This window comes from Ptychodera flava, chromosome 4 (assembly GCF_041260155.1).
Source record: "Ptychodera flava strain L36383 chromosome 4, AS_Pfla_20210202, whole genome shotgun sequence".
Lineage (NCBI taxonomy): Eukaryota > Metazoa > Hemichordata > Enteropneusta > Ptychoderidae > Ptychodera > Ptychodera flava.
Window position 1 is genome coordinate 13,719,410 of NC_091931.1, and position 12,562 is coordinate 13,731,971.

The 12,562-nt window shown below is 40.7% G+C and overlaps 1 protein-coding gene across 1 annotated transcript; it reads left to right on the forward strand.

Annotated features, from left to right (window-relative positions):
• Positions 1 to 254: 254 nt before the first annotated feature.
• LOC139130630 (jerky protein homolog-like) lies at positions 255 to 866 on the forward strand. Its single transcript, XM_070696380.1, has one exon. It carries the CDS (start codon positions 255 to 257, stop codon positions 864 to 866), a length of 612 nt encoding a protein of 203 aa, XP_070552481.1.
• Positions 867 to 12,562: the final 11,696 nt, after the last annotated feature.

Here is a 12,562-nt window from a genome sequence, read left to right on the forward strand (position 1 = left end):
TAAATTGAGAGACATTATCGATGTCGAGGGCTACAGTGATGAACAGGTTTACAACATCGACGAGGCTGGTTTGTTTTTGGAAGTTGCTGCCCTCGAAGTCCCAAGCTGCATCGAATGACCCTCAGACTGTCGGCTACAAACAGAACAAACAATGCATCACCGTAATGCTGACGGCAAACAAATCGAGCAACCACAAGCTGAGACCGCTCATCATCGGCAGAAGTCTGAAACCAAGTTGATTTCATCATGTCAATATGGAAAATTTACCTGTGGTGTATATGGCTTCAGGAAATGCATGGATGACGCAGTCTCTTTTCGAGGAGTGGTTTTTCAACAACTTTGTCCCCAAAGTGCGTTGTCAGTTGACATCTCGTGGGCTTGAACCCAAAGCTCTGTTGCTATTAGACCTGTGTCCAGCTTATCCACGCGAAGACAACTTTAGAAGGCAAGATGGGAAAATCAGAGCGCTATGTCTGCCAGCAAACACGACCAGTCTGCTGCAGCCCATGGATCAAGGCATCATAAAAACTTTCAAAGCAAATTATCGCCGCGAGTTAATGATGCATCTCTTGCTCGACCCCGACTATTCATCGCTGGTAACAAGCCTTCAGAAGTACACTATTAAGGACATGTGTTACATCGCTGGTAAGTCATTGAGACAAGTCAAGACTTCTTCTATTGAAGGATACTGGATGAAAGGACTCGGAGCATTATCCAACCTTCAAGACGACATTTCTGCCATCCCAGAGAAAGAGTCTGTCAACACCCTTATCAACAGCGCAGTTGAACATGGACTTGACAGCAAATACAGCGAAGACGTGCTGATGGAATGGATATCTACCGATGACAACGAGCCAAACTTTTGAACTTTTGGACCGTATAAACGTTCAAAAGTTAAGAAACCACCCACCGACACCGATGATCAACATGACGACACCGCAGTCGACAAAGAGAACGTCACGCCTCCTGCACCTACCTAAGAAGCTATCACAGGACCTGAAGCAGCACTGTCATTTTTCGAAGCGGCTGACAGCGAGAGTGACATCGACAGCTTGAAGTTGTTACACATAAAGGAACTTATTGTATGTTGCAGAAATGTCTGGAAGAAGAAACAGCGTCAGACGAGTACTACCAACTTTTTTAATCGCGTTGAATTTTAAGCATTGTGCAATTATTTTGAGAGAACAAACATGGACACATGCGATGACAAAATTTACAGTGATTCTTTATTTTTCAATTAATTTGAGCTTGTAATATTTTTTGACACTACTCAATGAAATGAGCGTTAATTGTCACATATATTTGCAATTTAATAAAATAAAGTTAAAAGGAGAAATGTATGTGTTTTGTTGTCATAGAAAGTATTGGAGACAGAAGTTGCCTCTCTTTGCAAGGTCTTTCGATAAGTCGCGGCCCTCGCTAAGTAGTGGTTCTGGCTATGGACCCTGTCACCTGCGACCTAGCGAGGGTCCACTGTATTTATTAACTTGACACTGCCTAATGCTTCTACGTTCAATTAGATATATATCATATCATCATTTGTTGCATGTATCATCAAATTTGGTGAAGAAAATTTAAGAGCTATTTCACTAAATACAAAAGTTCATTAAATATGCAAATAAGAAGATAATTGACATGATACTCACAACATCATCATAATGTTCTGCGATTGTTATCGGTGAAAAGTTCCGTGAAATTTTGTGCAGTACTTCTTAATATACGTCGACGCTGCCATTACTGTCTCCATAGGGAAAACATTATATAAAAATGATATTGCATAACTTCATTAATATTCAAGCTACATAAACCAAAATCTAATCAGTTCTTGCAAGTCGCATATGGTGCCTAACTATCAAGTCTGACTTGAATCTGTTCAGGCGTTTTTCGAGTTATCGTGTAAACAGACAGACAGACACACACACAAACACACTCACACACACATGGACAGACAGACAGACATCGCTATGACATTAGCTCACGTGTGTTAACATGTGAGCTAAAAATAAGTGGTTCATTAACCTAGCTAAGTTGTCACATTTTCTGACTGTGACTCCTCCACACGTTGTACAGTTCATGACGCACTCATGCTCGTAGACTCGCTATAACACATCGCAAGCAAAAATTATCGATTCAGAAGCAATGAATTCATCACTTAAACTGGGCAAGAGGCAGCATTGGGATGGAATGGGACAGGAAGGGATAACAAGCATTACACCATTTTTTTTTAATCATTTTGTTTTTTCGACAACATCTTCCATGGTGTATTTTATCTTATGTTGTTGCAATTTGCTACGAAAATGTGTGCTGACTCAAGCATAACAAACATACTGTAGTGGAATTTTCAAGCCGAACTGGCACCCCCGCTACGACTCACCAGACAGAGAACTAAATGCGTTCGTCAGCGTTGTCGTTGGCACCAGTTCCAAGCCGTATCAGTATCTCCGCCGCGCCCAGGCCTAGACGATCCAGTCTCCGGTCACTCACGGCCACAGTGCGCGGGGATCTCAGTCGATAGAAATCACTCATCAGAAGGAATTTCACCAGGGGTCACAAGAACTGCAAGCCACACCACTTTCAGCAGTCCCTCAAGCCAACACACAAACAAGACGTCCTATGGGGCATGCGCACTGGATCTGTCATCATAGAAACACCACATCGTTCTACGACATTTCCCCTTTCCATCCTTTTCCGGTCCCCCGAATATTCAACTCCCTACCATTGAGTTCTACCGACAGGGCAACAACCTTGCCTACATGCAAGAGCCCTCCATTGTAGTACAACAAAACTCAGTCTTGTTACATCAAAATAATAAGGACGTATGTCTGTTGTCGAGCGTTAGTCAGTCTATAGCGACGGTCATGTAAAGTTGATGGTAATTACAATCAAAGTAATCATCAGGCAATCACTTCCTCAAAAAGCAATTCGAACTATAAAGGTGGTAGCCGCAACACAGTAGCAATTCGCACTGGTCAACCAACAGAAATAAATCACAAGGTGAGACTTATCACATGCACATAGGTAATCGCTCTACCTGCAAACATGTTAATTGAAGTCGGTGGAGACCAGACTATAATAGGCCCTGAAACTTATGAAAAGAAAGGAGAACAATGATGTGTGTCTACCATTGCACATCCATTGTCTCATGTGAGATTTTTGACAATTTAAAAGGACATAAACAGGGAAGCATACCGACACATGTTTCGAGGTCAATCATTGTTCGACTAAAAGCAGATTAACACCAAGTAATATCAACAATTACTTAAACAAGAAAGCTTTGCGCAATCCAACAGTCTATCTGTGTATGGGTGTATGTGTGTAGTTACCATAACTACTACACCCAGAGTCTAATAACTCAAGAAAAAATACAAGACAAATTGTCTAACAGTGGTCTACATTACCACATCACTGGTTCACCGGTAACAACTCAACTACAAAAGTATCAATACGATTAGTTATCAATCGGATTCGAACCCACAACATACAGCATCAGTCGCCTAGCGGAGAGGCCACAGAGAGAACCGCTCGGCTAAATCTCCACTCCCAATAAAGAGTGGTTCAATAGCCGGCTAAGTTGTTACATTTTTCTGAATGAGACCGCTCCGCACGCTGTAGAGTTCGTGAAGCACTCACGCACGCACGCTCACTATCACACATCGCACATACAAACTTTATCGAAGCAAAGAAACGAATTCATCGCTTTAACTGGGCAAACGATAACCTTGGGGACAATTCTGTCCACCAGCAGAGTTACCAACCTGTCTATCTGTCTATCTATCAAGTGTCAATGCAACCTGAAATAACACCTTAACCTTCAGCATTAAACTTCAAGGATCTGTCCTGCTTACGATTGTGAGGTCCACACGTTAACAAGGGCATTTCTAGTCATAACTAGTAAATCCATTGTACTGAGCAATTTTCTTCTTCCTCCTAGGGTAACGATTAGTGTTAATTTCATTTATATAAGTATTTGCAGACTGATCATTCTAATCATCAGATTTCTCAACACTTAAACTACCCTCTTTATTGACCCTCTTTACTGTTCTCGTCAATGACCTCTAACTCTTGGGCCGACAGATCACCGTCTCCAGATAAGGCAGAAGGGGAACAATTGACCAAAGGGTTGGAATCGTGAGACAACTGGTCGTTTTGAACGGTGCTGATATCACTGTCTATTCCCACAGTGGTTTCAACTGGAGACTAAGTAGCATCATGTCCGCCTCCCTTTGTCTCCACACCAACACTTTCACCTGGCTTACCAATCTATTGTCTTTCATCTAGATATAACAACCTCACCTTTTCAAACCATGAGTCCAACGGCTTCCCAGTATACTTCTTCATTTTTAGTCGTCCGGGGGGACTTATAGATTGGGTCATGTCCGTCCGTCCGTCCGCAGATATGTCAGACATGCCGTGGTCAATTTCTTTCAAACTTTGCACAAGGATAGTACCCTACACCATACAGATGCAATTCGATTTGTTTCACAATGCGATCAAATTTGGCAGTGTTAGAGGACTTTTTAGTTTCCACCTCCATAGACTCTCATGTATAAGGCAGCTGTCCATAGACTCCCATGTATAAGACAGTCCATAGACTCCCATGTATAAGGCAGTCCATAGACTTCCATGTATAAGGCAGTCCATAGACTCCCATGTATAAGGTAGTCCATAGACTCCCATGTATAAGGCAGTCCATAGACTCCCTTGTATAAGTCAGTCCATAGACTCCAATATATAAGGCAGTCCATAGACTCCCATGTATATGTCAGCTCTGCATAGAATCCCATGTATAAGGCCAAGTAAAATAAAAATTTAGTTTCTCATCATATTCATATAGCAAAAAGGATGCAGTGACACAGTTTTTGGCCCCACAGATGAAGTCCAGGGGGCTTATAGATTGGGTTATGTCCCTCCATTCACGATGATATCTCAGATATTTTGACAAGATGTCACGTGACCTCGGTGACCTTTGACCTCAAATATACATATTTGTCCATAACTCAGTAACCACAAGTGCTACACCCTTCATATATGGTATGATGGGAGAGCTTATGACGCCACATATTGTACCTCATTAATTATGCGCATATCTAATTTTGAGCAAAGCCAATAGACATGAGGGGAACGCTCCATTAACTTGGACGTACCCGAGTAACCCGAGTTGGTTATCAGAGGATTAATCTCTATGTCAACATATGCGAACAGATTATCTTTTAGTGTAAACAAAACATTAGCACTGCCGGAACTACTTTTAGCATGGCCAATGCCAGTCGGCGCCTGACTTGATGATGGCCCCCCTGTCCGGCACTCAGGATTTCCAACCAGCGTTAAAAGTGCCATCCAGCACTTGCTGTTACTTTGAGGTCATCATTTAGTTCATAAAATTGCATGAAGAGTTTACAAAAACGAGTGTACTATAGAATCCCTTTCAAATAAAATGATGTTTAAACAATACTAGCAGTTAATTAACGTACGCTGATTTTGCATACGAAAAGCTATTTTTGTATGAATGTTTATACCCCTATAAAAGAAAGTAGCGAAAATCAGCACAACAAAACAGGACTTTTACTAAAACGTACTCTTTCAATTTCAGTTCAGACTCACATTGAGGAAAGGTGCATGCAATGCAATGAAAGTCACGAGCAAACTTTGGTGTCAACAGATCCAGTCTTTGAATTATCAAAGAACACTCACTTATTTTTCTGGTCAAAAGCCAAAGGCTACTTGTCTATCGCAACAAGCCTCTCTGTTTGAATCCGCGTGTTCATTTTTAGCCGGATGCCGGCCAAATTGACTGGCTACTTCCGTATTTTGGCCGGCTACTTTTCAGCAATGTTTCGCTCTCTAGCCCCGAAATTCTGGTTTTGATAATAATATTTTGATATTTGTTGTCTTGCAAGCCGGAGATAACATTTCAGAAGTGCCTATGTGGCTATATGTAATCTAGCACTTTACGCGGTGAACTTGTTGCTATCTAGTATCAGCCCGTAGTACCGCGATCTACGAACGTGCGAACTGGGAATCGCTCTCGAGGTCATCCTTGCTTTCCCGATTACAGCCCGAATTATTCCGACGTTCACATCGGGTGCAGCTTACCATTGGACTGACGTTACGCTCACCAATAGCAGGCCATTTCCAAATAAAGCCGACGTTTGTTTCTCTCACACGCGAAAGAGAAGAAAGTCTCAAACGCGGAAGAGAAAGAGAAAGTCGACGCTCCAGAGCTTTTGTTTTCTGCGTAAGAGTTGGGCCTTGTCTGATGGGTAGGTTTTTGATCAAATGTAAAGCAACCAAAAGTTACTGAGTCTCATTTTTCATACTTTTGAAACGCCACGTCAATCCATCCATAGACGATCATAGATCTACATCGCGTTTTGTGGAGGGGCCGTGGTTTAAGCGGAAGGGAAAGTCTACGCGGGAGTCTACGCTTGAAAACGTTGATTTTCTGCGTAAGAGTAGGACTTTGTCTGTTGGTTTTGGGAGGTTTTAGATCAAATCTAAATAAACAAACAATTACTTGGTCTCATTTTTCGTACTTTTGAAACGCTACGTCGATCACAGTGTCAAATTTTAGGTCGACCACAGTCCCTCTATCCACCGGTCTGAAAACGCCTATTGTAAAAGGTGTCAATCACCTGGACCGCACAGCCAAACCGCGATACGAGGGGCAGTCACGTGATAATGCGTAGCTTGGGTTTGTCCTGCATGCCACAGTCCCCGATTGTGTGTACGTTTTTCTCGAATTTTCGCTGTTTTTGGCTCTATTAAGTGTTCTCTGCGTCTATCTATGACACGAAGACAGAAATCATCATATCTTGAAACCGGTGTTTTGATCCTTCTCCCATCCTAAATGATGATAGTGTGCGATAATTTCTGGGGTTGATCGCTGCGAGTGTGTTGACGTAGCGCAAGCAACGGCTGGAATCAAACCGGAAAATTTGTCGTCGCTTTCTCTTGCAATGCTAGTATTCAGTGCCTCCAAATATGATAAAATATGTTTTCTGTGTAATATTCTGTGAAATCATGTCTGTTAACTGAACAGAATAGGAAAGACAACTGCAGAAATGCATGGATAGAGGGACTGTGGGTCGACCGATATTGCATTACGTGTAAGCTTACTGTGTCACAATCGACTAATCGACTGCAGGTGTGTTGTACACATACGGTGTCGTACAGGTTGACGTTGGGTGTCGTCAATTTGGAATTTTATCAAACAAGGAACACTAGAATTTAGCTCTCTTTTTCAATTATGTTCAACATCACCAAAAATCAATGGTAAGCTCGCGAATTCGTTTTATTGTGAAATTAATACCGTGAATTAAATCACTGAAAATTGTGCCGTCCGCAGACCGGCCTCAATAACTCCCTCTACTATTTCTCCGTTCTTATAATATGTACCAGTGGCCATACTGTTTACAGACGGATCCGGCTTGCAATTCATTGACTTAAATTCGCTCTATACGAGATGTAATGTCACAGGATACGCGCGGCTCTTGGAGTCCTTACTCACTCGTTACGTTGTTTGCAAGTGCAAGAAAAATCTCGCCACATGGAAAGAACTATATATGCTGTTCTGATCACATTTGCATATATGATCAATGCGCGTTACTGAAGTGAAGCGTCCGAAAATAGGAAACTTGACTGAAAATGAACGAAGAACGATATTTTGTTTCACCATATTTCTAAAACTTAGTTGAGAGCCTAAATTAAAGAATAAACTAGATTACTTGCATTGAAAAAGGGCAGTTCACTTTTTCCTGTCAACATAGTTCCATGTGCAAGCATATGTGTGTGCCCGTGGTATTGAGAGAGTCGTTACAGCCCTGACGTTCCTATCATAGCACCAGCTCGATAAGATAATCGCAACAATGGAAAATTAACACCTTGGGGATTAAAAGTCTTCTGTTTGTCACCCGAGTTGGCAGGCAGCAACTCGGGTTTCAGGTACCATCAAAGTTAATGGAGCCTTCCCCTAATGACCTAGAGGTCTGATTTTTTGATATATAGGGATAACTTAGCAATACAATTTTTTTTGACAAATTGTCATATGACCTATGTGACCTTTGACCTCAAATATACATATTTGTCCATGACTCAGTAACCACAAGTGCTACATCCTTCATGTATGGTATGATGGGACACCTTATGACGCTACATATTGTACCTCAATAACTATATGCATATCTAACTTTGAGCAAGCCAATAGAGCTAGAGGTCTGATTTTTGGTATATAGGGATAACTTAGCAATACAATTTTTTTTTCAAGATGTGACGTGACCTCAATGACCTTTGACCTGAAATATACATATTAGTCCATAACTCAGTAACCACAAGTGGTACACCCTTCATATTTGGTATGATGGAAGACCTTACGATGCCACATACTGTACCTCATTAATTATGCACATATCTAATTCTGAGCAAGCCAATAGAGCTGGATGTCTGATTTTTCGTATTTAGGGATAACTATAGAATAGAAATATTTTGATAAAATGTCATGTGACCTCTATGACCTTTTACCTAAAATATACGTTTTTGTCAATAAATAAGTAACCACAAGTGCTATGTCCTTTATATTTAGTAGGATGGGCGACCTTATGACAACACACGCTTTACCTCATTGATTATGCACATATCTAATTCTTGGCAAGCGAATCGAGCTAGATGTCTGATTTTTGGCATATAGGAATTAATTAGCAATATATTTTTTTTCAAAATGTCACGTGACCTCGATGACTTTTTACCTTGATTATACATATATATGCATAACTCAGTAACCACAAGTTCTATACCCTCCAATTTTGATAGGATATTAGACCTTAAGACGTCACATCTTAGACATCATTTATTATCCACATATGTATTTCTTGGCTGGCCAATACAGCTAGAGGTCTGATCTATTTTCCTGATTTAGAACCATAACTTAGACATGCCTCATGTGTTTCAAATTGGGGAAAACAACATAGACCTATGTGCCCATAGATCTTAACATATACACTCCAGTGATACTTCTTAAAGACCACATTTACCTGCCCCATCAAGACTAATACTCCCCTATTTCAAGTGGGGACTATGTCACTGTCAATGACTTGTTTGGTAATAAACCACCTTACAGATATAAAAGGTGGAGTTCCTTGATCCTTGTCCCTCCTCGGTGTCCATATAAGACCATATGTACGCAAGAAAGGAATGATTAAAATGTTCAATCTGTCACTTTGATGGTGATGAGGCGAGGCGTAAATCTTATCCGTTCCTAGCAAAACACAGACTTCCTGAAATACATTCGACACAAATTCCATCCCAAATCACTGTGGCATGCTAAGAGAGAACCAAAACCGCTGATAAAATTATCCAACAAAATCTTGGCAATGGTAGAGGCCTCCTCATTAGTGACCACATAAGCCTCCAGCCATTTGATGAAATAATCTCCTACCACAACAATCTTGCAATTTCCTCTCTTGGACTCGGGGAACGGTCCCTCCACATTCAGTGCTATAAGCTCCATACGAGCCCCTACAGTATAAATCTGCAATGCTGCACGCTTACTGACCCGAGTAGGTTTATTACGAGCACACACATCACACTGTCTTATATAAGCTTGCTCATCAACACTCATACCAAACCAGTAGTAACCTTACCTAACTTTCGCTGAAGTCTGAGTCATGCAAGCATGATCCTCTAGCTTTGAATGATGGATCTCTGCTAGCAACGGTGTAACATACACCCTTGGCAATATCAATTGCCATCGTACAGCTTTTCCATTGGTAGTTTCATACAACTTGTATATAATTTCGTTGCGCATGCGCAGCTGTGCATACGACGCCTAGTATGTTTTAACTGCCGGCGATTTGGATGAAATTTCCTCCCAAGGAGGGTGCACAAGGCCTGCATCAAAATACTTCACAATGACTCATATGTTTGAGTCAGCAAGCTGTTGACGTCTAATCTCCTCCTTGGACCAGGGGCACACAGGGGACAAAACTTCACTACTATCCAAGTCAGTTACCTTCCTGGGAAACTTCTGGGAACTAACCGCAGAGTTGACTTTCTGTCTCTTTAGACTACACACCCTACCTTTGTTCCCCATTGAAACACCACCGACCAGCTCACATACAGAATCGGAGCCCTCCAAACAACCGCTGGTCACACTACCAGGTGGATGATCTCTCTTATCATCGCCACCATGATCCCTACCACATCGTTTACATGCCCTAACAGGCATACGGCTAAGGGCATCAGCATTCCGGTGTCGCTTAAGGTGGTTGGAAAGGCTATTTTTGCACCAATTCTTTTCTCAGAGTTAATGTCAAATTTCAAGTATTAGAATCAAGATATTTAGTTCAAATTTTCAGGATAACTTCCTTAGTTAATATTTTCTCCAAAGAATATAAAAATTGTATATTTACAGCCATGATTTTGAAATATAACACCAGTAAATATTAAAATTTAATTTTTCATATTTTTTTACATATTTGAATTTAATAATAATTTGATTGTATTAATATTACCAAATTAGTTATAAATATGTTGACACTATTTATTGTAAGATTTGTACAGCAGGATTTGTAAATAAAATTTGTTTTTATGATTTTTCAGTGGTTTATATCTCAAAAAATTATTAAAAATTCTTTCAAATTTCAAAATGTGATTTTTCAAAAAGTACTTCTAATACAGGAAAATTGTGCCGTACAAATCTTATCTGTAACCTTGTTAATAGGCTGTAAAAATTACATGTCCATATCTCATTTTAAAGTTGGATTAAATTGGTGTACAATTATGTAGGAAAACTGTTATTCTGTCAAAAATGTTGAAAACAAGCCATATTTGCACCCCTCTTTTGAAGTCATAGAGCAGTTTTTTTGGTTAATCTCACTTTACAATAGCAGTCACTCACTCTGAATGCCAGCACCGCCTTGTCAAACTTTCCTGAAAAACAGCAAATAATGACTTTCCCTTTTCAAACACTTTATTAAAAGCTAGGGGACCTCTACCATAGTTAATACACTAAGGACTCCCCAACTTCTTCTTATTTGGTCAGTTTTTCAGAAGTTTTAACAGGCTATAACTCTGCAATACCTTTGTGTCAAACAGCCCTAATATTTTGAAGCCAGGATGGAATACCCGAACAGGAAAAACCTTCTTAGCTGACCCCCTTTCCCAGGTCATTTCACTTCCTCAATTCTTCCCATCATCAGTACTAGTGCAGGTCTTGCCCACAGGCTTACCTTTAGATTGTTTCCGGGCTGAACAACGACCTTTTTGTGCAACTCTGTGGCCTTTAAAGCCGGACTTTTATTTTCTTGAGCAGTCACAACTCTCTTGCTCTTATTTGGACAATTCTTACGAATATGCCCACTCTGGCCACAAAAGCCCACAACCATTTTTCAAACTAGGAACTCTCACTCTTTCCTTTTTCAAGTCAGCCACATCGGCAAGTAACTGTTCAATCAGGGAACGAAGGTCACTGACCTCACCCTCAACCTCAGCTGTCTTCGCGCCAACTGACCGATGTCCAGTAACTTTACCTTTCTCACACAATGACAAACAATTCTCTTCAGCTATCCCAGGCATTACACAATCTTCGAGTTTGGCTTTAGTTTTATTTATTTTTCTTTTAATAGTTACCTCCACAACGGCATCAAAATATGCCTCAATACATATCTGCTCTCCCATTTTACCCCTTACTTCTGGGTAGGCTTTCCAAACCGTTTCCCTAACAACCTGTGGCAAATCCCGCAGTGACTGACCTGGTTGCCTGCAAATATTGCAAATGGCAAGATGATATGCACCCTCCTGTCCACCTGACCCAAACTGTTCAAGCAACAATTCGCACAATCCATTAAAGGTCAAATCACCCTCGTCGCCTATGCTTGTCGACGCCACCTTCAGTACAACGCCCTTTAATCTGGCCAACATCACCAGCAATTTACTATGATCATTCCATCCATTTATTGTAGCACAAGCTTTAAAATGATTTTCGTACACAGCAAAATCTTAAGTACCATCAAACTAATTCCAGCGAATTGCACCAAAAGCCACTGTACAACCGCTTTCCTCCGCATGTCCCATCATTTAATTTCAAAGACACGTGACCATCACCTGACTTTGATTCAGTGCTTGCCTTCCGGCAACAGCCCATCACCCTGTTCGACAGACCAGGCGACCCCATACTCTCTCCACATTATTATTATTATTATTTATTTCTAAAAAAGCGCACTACACTTCGTCTCAGTGCTCTGTACACAAACGATGAAATAACAATGACCCGACAAATAAAAGAAAATCAATACATTTCATTTAACGCAGTATCATTCCTTAAAAAGATAAGTTTTCAACTCGCGCTTAAAGGATTGAACCGAATAGTTTAAAATAGCATTAGTAAACGCTAGTTCATTCCATAATATTGGAGCAGCAACTGAGAAAGCACGGAAACCATAGTTTACGGTAGTGTTCCTCGTATCACGCCGAACTAACAATAGTTTATCAGAGGAACGGAGAAAACGTCGTTGAACCTGAATATCTATCAGTGACTTCAAATACTCTGGACATTTACCGGTTAGGATTT